General features: G+C 43.2%; 1 protein-coding gene across 1 annotated transcript in view; it reads left to right on the top strand.

Moving 5' to 3' along the window:
• Positions 1-9730, top strand: part of Hormad2 (HORMA domain containing 2) — a 78626-nt gene extending 68896 nt beyond the window's left edge. Inside the window, exon 13 of the mRNA XM_051165384.1 lies at positions 9448-9730. Within this exon, the coding sequence (XP_051021341.1) occupies positions 9448-9552 (105 nt within the window). The 3' untranslated portion in view covers positions 9553-9730. The remainder of the gene's footprint in view (positions 1-9447) is intronic.
• The last annotated feature ends 5447 nt before the right edge of the window (positions 9731-15177 follow it).

The raw sequence follows: 15177 nt of genomic DNA, 5'->3' as shown, positions 1-15177 counted from the left end.
TATGTAATGCAGCAATTCCCAACCTGTGGGTCACATATCAGATAATCCTGCATATCAGATACTTACATTACAACTTACAACAAAGTTACAGTTATGAAGTAATTTTATGGTTGGGGGGGTCACCACTACGTTACGGGGTTATACTAAAGGATTGCAACACTGATGTAGTGGATTATATTTATCAACACTCTTTATGTTGAACATTCTCTGTAACTCTGGGTTGAAGCCTACTTGATCATGGTGCATGATCTTTTTGAGGTGCTCTTCTTAAATTCAGTTTGGAATTATATTATTGGCATTTTTTGCATCTATGTTTATAAGGGAATTGGTTTATCATTTTATTTTTGGTTGGGCCTTTTCCTGGTTTTAATATGAGGGTAATAGTGGCTTTATAATAGGAATTTGTAAATGTTCCTTCAGTTTCTATCTTGCAGAATAATTTGAAGAGGATTGGCATTATTTCTTCTTTAAAGGTCTGTTAGTATTGTTCACTGGATCAGTCTGGCTTTGGATTTGGGGGGTTGATTATTTCTCCTATTTCAGTCTGGGCTATGGGTATGCTTAAATTGCTTATTTTATTTTCATTTAACTTTCTTTTATATCAAGAAATCTATCTATTTCTCTCATGTTTCCCAGCTCAGTGGAAAACAGAAGTCTTAAAAAGTATATCCTTATGATTCTCAGAATTTACTTGGTACTTGTTGTAATCTGTCTTTATATTTTTCATTATACTGATTTGGACCCTCTTTCTGTGACTTGGTTAATTTGACCAAAGATTTGTCTATCTTTTTTATTTTTTTCAAGAACCAACTCTTCATTTTATTAATTATTGTATTTTTTATTCTATTTCCTTGATTTTAGCCCTGAGTTTATTTCTTCCCATATATTCTTCTTAGATAATAGGTTTTCCTGTTTTTTTAATAAGGCTCTCCAGTTTAATGTAGGCACTTAGTGCTATAAACTTGCCTCTTAGAACTCTCTGTTGTGTCCCATAGGTTGGTGTATGTTTTCATTTGCATTCAATTCTAAAAACGTTTAAATTTCCTTCTTGATTTATGTCTTGATCTGAAAGCAGTATGTCTTAAAACAGTCTGTCTCTGTGAGCTCGAGGCCAGCCTGGTCTACAAAGTGAGTCCAGAACAGCCAAGGCTACACAGAGAAACCCTGTCTCAAAAAAACAAAAACAAAAACAAAACAAAACAAAAAAATCTGAATCCTAAGTAACCGGAACATTAATTTTATGTATTTATTGCCTTCTGTTCCTGTATTCTCTTGTGATGCTGGACAGGGCCATAAACCGCAGCCCTCAGATGACCACGCAGCAAATGATACTCTATAACATACTGTGCTCCTAAGCTGAGATGCTCACTAACCTAGGTGTTCTAAATGCATCTTCCTCACCGTAGCATATTTTCAGCATTCCAATCAAGAAGTAGAAGCAAGGTAGGCAGAGGCAAGCATATCTCTGTGAGTTCGAGGCCAGCCTGATAGCAAGTTCTAGTCAAGGCTACATGTTAAGAGGAAGAAGGGGAGAAGGAAATCTGTAAGTCCACTTTATCTCTTTGCTCTCAAATATGAGAGCTCTCTCTCTCTCTCTCTCTCTCTCTCTCTCACACACACACACACACACACACACACACACACACACACACACCCTAGAATCTTGAAAATGCATTCTGTTTTCCTTCAACCATCCTAGTCACCCTGTCCCCAGCCTTCATATGCTTTTCTTCCTCTGTCTCTCATCTTGGTCAATAACCAGACACTGTTACTTTGTCCTTTTTTATTCTTTGATTTCCATCCTTGAGCTGGTTGCAGGGAACAGGTAGGTCAAAGTAGGGCTGGAGTTTAGGCTTCCTCTCTCTCACCTCGGCCTTCTAGCCCATCAGTGCTTTGCCTCTGTCCTTCTGCTTCTCCTGCTCTTGCTCAGATAACTTCTCCTCTGACGTAGTGCTGTTGCTTCTTAGCTGGGCCTCTCCTCTCACCCAGACATCCGTCTAAAGCAGAGCAGCTTTCGGAACTCTTTGGCCACACACCATTTTTGGGCAAAGTCCACATTTCAGAGACCGGTGTTCCCAGCCCATTGCCCCACTCTGCTTTGTGAATAAATTCTTGGCATTCCCAGGGGTGCTACCTTATATCCCTGTACTTAGGCTCCTTCTGTCTAGACCGTCTTCTCTGCTGCCCTTTTTCCTGTATCATTTGCCTGGTGAAGATTTGTCTGCTTGTAACTCTTAGCTCAAGCTTCATGTCTTTGAAGCCTTGCCATGTCTCCTGAAGAAGGATGGTGAAGATCTTACTGCAGCTCTTACTGAGCCTTAAACATGACTGTCGTCTCATCCGCACTCTGTCTGCTTTCCCTCCCAGGCTCTTTTTAAAGACACAGAATACATTTTGATCAGCTTTGGGTCTATAGTGCTTAGCCCAATGTCTGCAACAGAAGTGGCTGGGTTGTTGTGGTGGTGGCACATGCCTTTAATCCCAGCACTCGGGAGGCAGAGGCAAGTGGATCTCTGTGAGTTCAAGGCCAGCCTGGTCTACAAAGTGAGTCCAGGATAGCCAAGGCTGTACAGAGAAACCCGGTCTCGGAAGAAAAAAAAAGCATTTATCAACTTCAGTCTTTATAAAACTTTAGTTATTTAGACAGGGTCTCACTATGTAACCCTGGCTGGCCTGGAACTAGTTATGTAGGCCCTGACTTTGAACTCATGGATATCTGCCTCTGTCAGCCTCAAGAGTGCTGGAAGGCATGCACTGCCACACCCAACTTCATTGTGGGACCTTTACCGTAAGGAACATGGAAAGATAATTAATATAATAGCGTCTTGAGGTATATGGAATTATCTAGTGATAACCCTATGAAAAATACACCTTCATCTCCTAAATAAAAATAGTCATGGCTTACAATAGAAAATAAAGAACTTAAACATGAACAAACCTTTCATAATGTCCACATAGGACATTTCCATAGCTCCCCTGAAATTGGAGATAAGCCTTCCCTGTAAGCATTTACGTGTTACTGTTCATTCATTATAATGTTAACATGACCTACATTTATGTTAATATTGTCTATTTTTTAAAAAGGTTTATTTACTTATGTACACCAGAAGAGGGCACCAGATCTCATTATAGATGGCTGTGAGCCACCATGTGGTTGCTGGGAATTGAACTCAGGATCTTTGGAAGAGCAGACAGTGCTCTTAACCTCTGAGCCATCTCTCCAGCCCCAATATCACCTATTTCTAAATTACTGTTAATCCTTTTATGATGACAGGAAAGATAAATGAAAGAAGAATCAAACTAATGTCAATGCTACACTTCCTTTTAGGGGTACAGACTCTGTGGGCCATAGAATTTCTTGAGTTGGGAAATGACAAGTCCAGAGAATCTAGAGTTAAAGATTGATTATGAATTCACACCAGAGAAGTCACATTTTATAGAGAAAGCATATGGCCAAATATGATCTGAAAAATGTTTGAAGTAAATAGATTCATTGCACTCTCATCCAAGGCATGTAAAGTACTTTGTGCATTTCCTGGATGCCTGGGGGCAGCCCATCCCTTGGTTCCCCACATAAGTCTGCCTCTTGATGCCAGATAATTCCTGTGGCCTGAACTGCTCACTCTTGCTATATGGAAATATATCTGTTTTCTTTCCAAAGCCTGAGAGGCCTGGCTTCCAGCTGGCTGACACCTGGAGATCGTTTGATAAGTTAATTTATACTAACATCATATTGAGTAATAATTGGAGGATATATAAAACCTGTCCCTGCCAACTGCTCTAATAGAGGGACAATCTCACTGTCCCATATACTTTCCTTGTCTTTTCACAACTCAGCAACCTTAAATCTGCTGAACTCTGCCTCAAGTGACCTCCTTCCCACTCTCTCAACCTTCAGTATGGCAAACTCCTACTAACTCTTCAACACAAAAATCATTATCTCGCTTCTAAGTTCTCTATTCCCCAGGCTGTACTTTCTCCGATTTGTTTGTTTGTTTGTTTCCACTTTTCAGTTGACTTCTACTCCCACCAATTCAGTGTACCTAGTAGTCTCCAGGTGGCTAACTTGAATGAACATCCATCGGTGCCCACCTTCCTTTACCTATCAGCAATAGTCAATACTGCTGACCAGCACCTTTTCATTTTTCCATTTGCTTTTTAAAAACATGATTTCCCCCAGATTGCTTGACATAATAGTCTGCTAGTATTTTATCTGTCTTTTTTTTTTTTTTTTTTTCCTTCCTCGGTCTTGTTTGTTGGCTCCTCTTCCAGCTAATCTCTCAGTGTTGGAATTCCTTAAGGCTGTGTCCTGGCCTCTTTGCCTTCTCACGCTCTGCTCTCCCAATAAGCAAACATTTCCACACCCAGGGCCTTAATTATTCACGCAGCTGACGCTCAGATTACATCTGCAGCCCAGAGTTCTCTCTTGGTACTCAGACTGCATTTCCACATTACAAACAGTGCTGTTTGACGATCCATTCACTCATTCGTTCGTTTGTTCGTTCATTCACTCTTAAGCCTCTTCTACATCCAAGGCGCTTCCTAGATGTTGCTGATACAGATGTGACTAAAACTGCCTGTTCCCAATCTTCTAGAGTTCTATAGACTGTATGATTGGAGAACCTAACTTGATTGAGATTGTGTTTGTGTAAATAAAGAAAACTATTGTTCTTTTGCTGTCACACCTCTATCAACATAGAAAATGTTTTCTGTGTAGGTGAATGCATTATGTGTGTATGTGCATGTTATGTGCATGCCAGCATCCATGTTTATGTGTGCGTACCTCAATTACTCTCCACTTTATTTTTTGAGGCAGAGTCTTTAGAATATGGAGCTCACCAATTCAGCCAGACTAGCAGACCAGTGAACTCCAAGGATCCCACCGTCCTGGACTCTCACCTAGAACTGGGATTGTAGATGTTACTTCTGTCCTCAGCTGTCACATGAGTGCTAGACCTGAGGGTCTGGTGCATGAGCAGCGGGAGCTTCTCCTCTGAGCCAGCTCCCAGCTGCAACACAGGCCACTGGAAAGACATGACACTGAAAGATAAGAGGATTTCTCTTCTCCAAAAGCAATCATTTCTACTACTGGAAACACCAGTTTGGTGTCTACAACTCAATTGACACTATCTACTTAAAGTGGTCCCTAGCCCTCCCATCTGCCCCCCCCCCAGGACTTTAGATGCCAATTGCAAGCTATAAATGTTTTTCCTCCTGTGCCTCTGACTCAGTGGCACAATTTATGATTCCCACAATCCCCTTAAGTTCAACTAATTTGTTTGAGTGGCTCATAGAATTCCAGGCACACAGTGTGTTTATAAAGGGCGTTAGAAGGTGCATGGGGTGCAGTGTGGGGGAAGAGCACAGAGCTTCCATGCTCTCTGTGAGCCAAGAACTTCAGAAGCCTCCTTTTCCCCTGGGAGATTGTAATGCCAACAGATTAGGAGGCTATCACAGCCAGCCTCCTTGTGCAGTCTTCTTGATCTCTCTGTGCAGCATTTCCTCCAGTTATAAGACAGGCCGCTTCTGAAATGAGGATAATATCTGCTATGATTTATCTATCATCTCCTATCAGAAAAAGTAGGTCAGAGAAAGACAGATTTGAATTTCTCTGACATTCCTTGAGGCTGGAATTAGGAGCTAGAAACTGTAGAAACTAAATATATGTCTATAGTGATCTCACAGTGATTGGCAAATTTTTTTCAGTGAAATAATTTTCACCAGAGTCTTAATCTACCAGTGAAGATATAAGAAAAAAAAAAATGAGTATTTTAGACAGAAGTATTGCATGCAAAGAACTAGAAAGGGGCAGGGTATGAGATCAAAGCACAAGGCAGTACCAGATGTGACCTGAGAAGTCGTAACTAAGATGCTCAGGGGTGCAGTAGGTTCTCATGTGGCCTGCCAAGCGGGTGAGTATGTGCAGCACGTGGAGAGCATTTCCCTCAGGACAGTAGATGTAAAGCAGCACACCATCAAGCAAGCAGCCAAGACTGTAGTGATGCCATCGGAAACATTTAAGCCAAAAAGTAATGTAACCAGATTGTACAATCTATGGGGCAGGGATTTTTAGGGATTCCTATCTCTTTTGTTCACTTAGCTTTGTCTCATGCACAGTAATTGCTGAAAAATGGATGTCTGTTTGGACAATAGAGTGTTGCATTATATTGTAATCGTGTACATAATGACTCTTTTCACAAGGCTCAATTCTGAAACTGATCATTTTCTTTATATCACTGTTTTTCCATAAATATGTAAATACAGCCTGCTCAGTCCATATGCTACTTGTATGTGTGTTGTCAGGCATGACCATTTGGGGTTAGATAACCAATTGGTGTGCTCTTCCCTGGGGAAGACTTTCTCACCATTCCTGAGCTGCCAAGGGTGGAGGGAGGCCTCACAGGCTCTCTTGAATACCTCAGGTGAGAACAGTGAGTGGCAGCAGCTTACAGGAGCATGTGATGAGGTCCAGTCTCAGATGTGGTGCAGCTGAGCTTTCTTTGGAATGGCCATGTAGAGACTAACTGGGCTGTGGACACACACTCGGATGTGTGGCTCAGAAGAGACTTAAATTGAACACATGCCTGTGGAGCTCTTGACTTATGAAGTGTAATTGATTCTTACACAGGGTGGCGGGGTGGGAGTGGGGGCAGTGCAATAAGAAGCAGAAAAGATGGCCAAAGAAAAAAATTCAGGAACAGTATCCAAATAATAAGCATTTTTAAGTTGATGACTATAAAGGAAATAATTAACAGTCATTTACAGAGAAAGGACCTTTCATAATGACATCCAAATACTGCTAGATCAGGTGGCAGTCCCTGCGTGCATAAGGCAAATCCTGTTCTTGGGCTTCTTAAGTAGAAAATGTTACTAATCAACATGGAAGCTGGCTAAGCCCCACACAGTAGGAAGTGTGTCCCCTGAGGTCTTCAGGCCCATGCGACTTCTGTACTCTTTGGGCTCTGTTGCAGGCTAATCATGGCAGCCTCTCAGTAATTTTTTTTTTTCCAAGACAGGGTTTCTCTGTGTAACATCTCTCTAGCTGTCCTGGAACTCTCTATAGACCGAACTGGCCTCGAACTCACAGTGATCCTCCTGCCTCTGCCTCCCAAGTGATGGGATTAAAGGTGTGGTTCACTCCCAGCTTCTCTCAGTAATTTGAAATCAAGGAACAGTCTGTAATTGTTACGTTTTACTCTTTGAGCCACTGAAATTCAAGCTGGCCTGAAACTTAACAGTCCTGCAACAGTCTTCCAACAAGTACTGCACTTAGAGATTTGAACCACCATGCTTGGCTAAAGAACACCGTAAGAACTATATGCTTAAAATATGGCAGGTGAGGGATACAGTTCAGGTGAACTACATCAACTAGCTGTAGTGATGTACCCTGGAATTCCAAAACGTGGGAGGTGGAGACAGGAAGATGCCTCAAGCCTAGCCTGGGATACGCATGAAACACTGTTTCAAAAAATCACATATAAGGGACCAGAGCCATGGCTCAGTAGTTAAGAGGACTGAACTGCTCTATCAGAGGACCCGGGTTCAATTCCCAGCACCACATGGCAGCTCACAACTGTCTGTTAATTCCAGGATCTGATACCCTAACACAGACATACATGCAGACAAAACACCAGTGCACATAAAAATCACATATAAGGGCTCTCCAGAGAGCTGTCTCTGGACAAAAGCACTAGCTGCGCTTGCCAAGAACAGAGTTTGTTCCCAGCTCTCATATGTGGCTCACAGCTGTGTGATACTCAGGTTTCAGGGTGTGGGAGCCCTTCAGTCTCCTTAGGCACCAGGCACACATGTGGTGTACACTAATACATGCAAAAACTCATACACATAAAAATTAATCTTTTTATTACACATACATATATGCATTAGAAATCTTTTGATTGATATCTGATGTGTTTACAGATGAGATCTAATTGCTTGGCCAGCTGACTTTTGGCATCAAAGGTAGAAATGAAACCAGCTGGAATATACCTTGTGTAGATTAGTGTGTTAGCTTATACACCTCCTATGGCTCATTTATCTCCATGGACGTGTCCGTGACTGATAACATGCTTGTCTTTGAGCACACCAGTTTTCTATAAGCCGTACTATACATACTGAAGGGATTTTGATTAGCTCAATGAAATAAAATTGTAGTCCTGCAGTTTAAAAATAAAACTCTAATTACTTGACAATGGACGAAAAGGAGACTAAAACTTAGTTAGAGCATCAGGGGCACTTGCCGTAGAGGTGCTCACCCATGCTTTGTCCTTTTAGAGTGGGTTCTCCAGCAACACGTCCAGACAATGTGAACTTCTTCAAATGACTTTTTCTTACAACCAAACTAGAACAAATTCATTTCATAGATTTAAAAGCTGGCTTTGTGCTTTGTGCTTTGTGCTTGATGTTGCTACTTATTTTTCCTATAGAGCAGGCCATTTGAACCTTCTGCACATATAAAAACCAGTTATTTGATAAGCAGTTCTAATTTTCTCAAACTTTCACTATTTTATTAGTCAGTGTTTTAGTTAAGGTTAAAGGGAGTGTGTGGCTTCTGAGATCAGAAATTCAACCCTCTTCTGAAACTCAAGGATAAATGAATGAAATGAATGCCCAAACCGTCCATTTTCAGACCCAGTTTCTGTTTCTAAATGGTGCGTAAAGGCTTTGCTGACAGGCTCACTATTTTGCAGTTAAGCCATATCAATAAGAATGTTCATCTGCTACATTAAAAGACACTGCACTCCACCTCCCTTCCAGTGGACCAGAAGGTGTGGGAAAAACAGTACTCCTTTCTAGCAGCTGAATGTACAAACGTCTTTTATGCTTTTCTTGGAACTCCAGGCATCAGGGGTTGTCTGACAGATCATATATACTTCCAGTGAGTCATTCAGTTGAGCAAAAACAAATCCCAAGGTCTTCACCAAAGTTAAGCCTAGTTGGGTGATGATTAGTGATAACTCACTAATCAACTTCCCTGTAATCAATAATATATACTTTTCTTCAGCACAAGGAGTCATTGTCCTTTTTAAGTTGTTGTCTAAACCGTTGTGGAGAAGACAAGGCTGTATGTCTCTCCTGGCTGAAATAGGGACTTACATTATGCCTGCCTCTAAAGTAATCAGTGCCCTAGATCTCTCCTGACCCTGACTTGCTCTTTGTTGGCCCCACACCTTGATCAACAACCCTTCCCTCAAGAGTTGGATGTGTTGAATTCACTAGAGAGAGCCAAGAAACTGTCCCAGAAACTGGCTGCCTCCAGGGGACTTGAGCTCCTGAAACTTGGAGTGCCAGATTCTGATCCTGGCAGCAGGGTTGTGTGCTGGGCCAAAGAGCCCATAGGGGCGCAGGTTTGGATCGGTTATGCATGCTTGGTCTTCCTGTCTTATATGTGTCTTATGTAGATGTCACATCTCTGCTGAACTGTACCTCTCTCTGTGATTCTCACAGATTCAAAGAATGAATTTTGTGCACATTGAATCAAGTTTTGAAAGCTCCAGGAAGAAGAGGAAGATCAGCCAGCCAGTGACAATCTTCATCCCTAACAGAAAGTGAAACCTAGGTGCCTTTGCAAAACATGTATGAATTGTTGTAACAGGAAAGTAAGTTCTTATCCAAAATCTTTTCCTAAAGCTTTTGCTCAACTCTTTACTCAGCTGATGAAGCAGCTAGGCTGTTCAGCAGGACATGGTTCACAGTTCTGGAAGGGAACAAGATCACCAGGGCTGCCTTGGATGGCATTACCTCACAGCTGAGTTGGCACAGAGACACGCTTTGCGTTTGCAAAAGAACCACAGCAGTTGTTTTGAAAAGAAACAAGCTGTTGTTCTTAAAGAAATAGGTTTTTTTACATCACTAAACTCTCCTGGTATCTCCACTACTGCGAAATGTTTCGACTTGTTGGAACCTGTGTGTCAGAATCCTATAGCTTTATTACATCTCACCCAGAGCAGCGTAGGATATGTGTGAAGGTGCTTAGCCAGGTGTGATTTATATGTTAACTTGAGTCACGAGGTTGATCAGCAGCACGTGCACGAAGATGCCCTCCCCGTAAAATTTCTCAGCCCTGGCCCCAGGCCCTGTTTTGTTGGCCAATCCCAAACAGCTGACAGGCAGTTCAAGAGCCTGGTTCCCTTTAAGGCCTATGTTGAATAATTTCCAAAAATGACTTTAGTTTATCAGTCTGTAACTTTCAGGTGATGCTATTTGTCCCCTCTCTGTTCTGGAAGAATTTTGATAGGCTTAATGATGATGTGACATGAATAAAAGATGACTTAAAGAACTGTTTGCTGGCTTATGTAACATGGTATTTAATAATTGAACTTAAAAGGATGGGATAGATGAGCTAAGCATTAAATGTGTGTGCTTTGTGTGTGGGTGTGTTTCCCATGCCATGGAGTATGCTGGTCATCAGAGGACAGCTTGTGACAGTTGGGTCTCTCCTTCCATCATGTGGGTTCTGGGGATTGAACTTGGGTCATCAGGCTTGCCAGCAAGTGTCCTTATCCACTGAGCTGTTCACCAGGACTGCAAGAATTTTTTTTACTCATCGTAATTCGTAGTTTTTTCACTTAGTGTTTCTCCAATGTAAGGTGTAGTGAGGCTCCCAACACCCAGAGTGCTCATCACCCAGTATGGCTTAACTGGGGCTAACTGGGCTGTGAGGGTGAGTCCTGTGGGAAAGTCTCATGATTCTATCACAGAAGTTGAGCCCCTGTGGCCTTTGACAAAAGAGAACTTCTGGGCCAGGTGTACCTTAGTCCACAGAAGTCTGTATGTTCCATCACAGGAAAGCCAAAGCAGCCCACCTGTCCAGCGCTGTCCTTTGCTGGACTCTCGTCTGTTTCTGAGGACCTAGAGCTGAGTATCAACTGAAGCCTTGAGCCGGGCTAAAGCACTGGGCACTGTGCAGGGAGGGGCTCCCTGCCTGCATACTAAAGTGCATTCAGGTAAGCCTGCCCTGCCACTAAAAGGAGCAAGAGGGGAAAGGTAATTGGGTTTATTATATAGAAGTATAGCCTGAATCACCATATTTTTTTTAGAGAGTCACACAAAGAGATTTGCTGTCTAGTAGACGGATTAGGGTTATTTTGTGTCTCTCCAGAGGGCAGATCTGAGACCAAACTGGTGAAAGCGGCAAGAGGTTGGTTTGGCTCAGAGGAAGTCCACAGGCTGTCCGGACTTTGTGATGGGCTCTCTATAAGGTGGGGAGTCATCCCAAGCTGTGAATACACGGGCACTTCACCTCATCTCCAGGAGTCTTTGATTTACAGCAAATGAGCTATACAGAGTAATTAGTCTGGATTTCAGAAGGAACCATTTTGTTTAAAATGGGAATTTAGCTCTCAATATCTATCTGTATTTACATTTATCAGAGACTTAGCCTAAAGTTGGCAATGACGCTTAAAGTTTAGGACCTAAATTTATCTAGAAACAGTCTGTAGTAATCTGACTTTATCTTTTAATACCCCCTTCCTCAACTCAACAGCTTTATCACAGCCATTGCATACAGTGTGGTTTTGATGCAGTGAATTCGTGAGGTAGGAGAGAACTTTCTGGACGCATGCCCTTGGTAGGCATGCAGGGGAGGAGATCTGCTACCAAGATCTGAGAAACATGGACATGTGAAATAGCTGAGTTTACACAGCTAGCTCATATGTGCAACTAGTAGTTATCAAGGACAGAGGGCATGCAATTGCATTTGCTGAAAGGTTTATTTAAAGGAAAGAAATCCTTAGTTTTTCACTTCTGCCCTTAGCTGTCAAAAAATTAATAAATACAACTGCATCAAAACTTGGAGGAAGGGAGAAGAAAGGGGGTAGGGGAGCTGGTGAGGGGAGAAGACATAAAAGGAAAACCCAGCACCAAGGCAGGACACCTGCGCTGTGCTAGACTGGCCCTTCGCTCGCCCTCACTGTGCCTGCTTCTTCAGCACTTACAGAGATTAGAAGAGGATACTTGGAAACTGGGGCATTGTTCAATTATGGGGAAGTTTGACTTCGGCTGAGTGGTTTGTCTCTTTTTACAGAAATTAGTCTAGCTGAGAAGAAATGGGCTGGGCTCAGGGTTGCCCCGGCCTTTGAAGCCAGGCCTGAAACCACACCTTGTTTCCCCTCCTGCAAGTCCTCTGGGGTCCAGGTTCTTTCACTCTCCAGCTCACATCTGCCAGGAAGAGGCTGGAAATGGTTATCAGTGTCAAACCTGGGTTGAGATAAGTTCAAACTTCTGTGGTTTTAAAAATTCTAGTAACTTTTGAGCTCATTTTGAGTATAACTCAGAATTATTGATTTATAGTTTCACAACTGACTGAGATCTTTAGTGACTTCCACAGATTCTTTTCATCTTCTCTTTCTTCTTTTTCCTCCTCCTCCTCCTTCCTCGTGTCCTGGCGTCACTCTGTAGACCAGGCTGGCCTCAAACTCACAGAGATCTGCCTGTCTCTGCCCCACCCCAAGTGCTGGGATTAAAGGCCTGTACCACCGCCACCACTGGCTTCTACATGTTCTTATAGTAAAAACAATGCTGTTAGAATGAATGTTATTTAAAAGGAAGCCCCAAGGAATAGTCTAGACTCTACATAAGTGAGAGAACATCTCAGTGTATACTCTTTGAAAAGTATTAGTTTGTTTCTGTGACAGTAGTTTAACTGTGATTAATGTATTATGGTCCTTGCTGAGACAAAATATGCAATTTTCAATATCCATAGAAGTAGGGGCATCACTGAGGGTGTTGGTTTTCTGTTTGTTAAAAACTTTTACTTATTTTTTTGCTTGGTTATACAATAATGAAGTTAAGTTCCTGTTTAGAGATGGCTTGGGAAGGAGCTAGAGAACCAGCCTGCTTGTACAGTTCCCTCCTGGCGGACAGCATCTCCCCAGGCAGAGTCTTACCCTGCAGGAGGCTCAGAGGTACTGATAGTCCACTGTGTAGACCAGGCTGGTTTAGGACTCAGAAATCCACCTTCCTCTGCCTCTGGAGTGCTGGCATTAAAGCCCATGCCACCTGAGAGTCCTTCTTTAGGAGACAGTGGCTCACAGATGCCCTTGGCTCACTGTGTGCAAAGCCAGGGAACCTGGCCTGATACCCAGCTGGGAATTATACAGAAGACCTTCTCAAAAGGTAATGCTGGGAAATCTTAGCAGCAGTTCTGAAAAGAGTCAGGACTTTAGCCGGGCGTGGTGGCGCATGCCCTTAATCCTAGCACTTGGGAGGCAGAGGCAGGCAGATCGTTGTGAGTTCGAGGCCAGCCTGGTCTACAAAGCAAGTCCAGGACAGCCAAGATAACAGGAAAAAAAAAAAAAGGTCAGGACTTTTCTGTTACAATTCCATGATATCGTTGAACATTCGGTGAAGGCTTACTGCTTACTCAGTGTTCTAGACTGATCTTACTGGCCCCTGGTGTCAACTATACAAAAGCCCTTCTCCCACAAACTGAATGACAGCCAGAAACATCTGGAAGGCACTGGAGCACAGAAGTATTCTTCGGGGGTCTCAGATACCTCAGGGCAGAAATTGAGTGTAAAAATGTCTTTGAAAGGTTTTTGTCTGGTTCTTCAACATTTCCAAAAGCCGTAGAAGCCTACTTCCATTAGGATAATTACTAACATCCTATCTTCTTTTAGCAAGGCAGTCAAGGAAAAGCTGGGGCTGCCTGGGCCTGATGGTACACACCTAGAATCTCGCACTCAGGAGTCTGATGCTGGAGGACTGGAGGACTGGATGGCTTTAAGGCCAGTCTGAGCTATACAGCAGGACTCCATTTCAAACCCACACGGGTGGGGGTGGGGTAGCATGGCAGGTGCCTGGGATACTGAATTCAAACTTGACTGCTACTTTCTAAACAAGTTATTTTACCTCTCTGACCCTCAGTTTACTTGGTCTAATTCAGTTAAGCTGGCTTGCCAACATGCTTCAGGAATCTGCCTGACCCACCTCTCCCCCATTCTGGGATTACAGGCGAGAACCCCACACTTGGCTTTTTACATGGGTGCTGGAAATCCAAACTCAGATCCTCATATGCTTGTACAGCAAGCTCATTGTCACTGAGCCATCTTCTCATGCCCTCAGATTGCTCCTTAAACTCTTAGCATGTCTTCTCTAGTCTTCAGAAGCCGCAGGTCTCCTCCTCCTCCTCCCCCCCTTTCCCCTTCCCCCTATTATATCATCTTTTCCAAGCCTGCAGCTGACCCTTGACCCTGCCTGCTTTGAGTTGCCTCTTTTGTCAGCATTTCCCTGTCCCTCTCCTCAGCACGGAAACTTTCTTTCAGGACAGTTCATGGAAGGGAGGCATCAGATTATACTGGCTGAGCTGCCCCCACACTTTTGCATCTTAAATATAAACTTGTAACTAAATGAATGTTACCTAGGGACCATGACATGAAAACAGACTGAATACATAAAGAAGAAAGTTTGAGGAGAGCCTTATTCTACCTTCCAACATTTAAAGAACTGTTAGGAAATGCAGAGAAGCATTGTCTTCCAAAGAGCAGACCCAGAGCAGGCCTCACCTCGCCTCTGCCTGAACAGAATGTGTGGCACACAGGCCATGCAGCATGCCCCTGATTTCTCAGCAGTTGGAGCTGTAGCATCTGACTGTGTGCTCTCACCATTACAAGCACTCAACCACTATATAGGAAGTTGTTTCTTTGCATGAGAATAGAAGCAGCTCAGTATTGGTGTTACCATCAAGAGTGAGATGCCAGGCCACCGATATGATACGGGGAGATTTATTTAGGGGAGGGGAAGGGAAGGGGAGAGGAGTTAGGGCCTGAGTGAGCCATGGGGGGCAGGGGAAAAGGGGTCGCCCCCTAGAGAGAGGTAAGAGAGGAGTGCACGTTTGTCCTTTTTATCCTGGGCTCCTGGCTGCCAGCAGTGGCTGGTGATGACTTCAGAGGTTGCTAAGCAACCTAGAAGCAGGCTAGCAGATCAGCTTGTGAACAACTGGAATCTCTTCCAGCTGTGAAGTTCTGTGACCCTTCGCATTAATGGCAGGATTTCAGCAGAGATACTTGGGAATAAAGGACTACTTCATAATCCTTTCCCCCAAAGGACAGGAAAGTTTAAAACCAAGGTTCGAGAGTTCCAGATTATTGGGGATATGATCTGTGTGCTCTCTCTGTATTTCTGTTTCCCTGTCTGTAAGGTGAGGACAGGGAGGAATCTTTCTCACAGTTGCTATGA

The sequence above is a fragment of the Acomys russatus genome, chromosome 22 (genome assembly GCF_903995435.1).
Source record: "Acomys russatus chromosome 22, mAcoRus1.1, whole genome shotgun sequence".
In the NCBI taxonomy this organism is placed as follows: domain Eukaryota; kingdom Metazoa; phylum Chordata; class Mammalia; order Rodentia; family Muridae; genus Acomys; species Acomys russatus.
The sequence above is the reverse complement of the archived record's forward strand: the minus strand, read 5'-3'. Positions and strand labels throughout refer to the sequence as shown.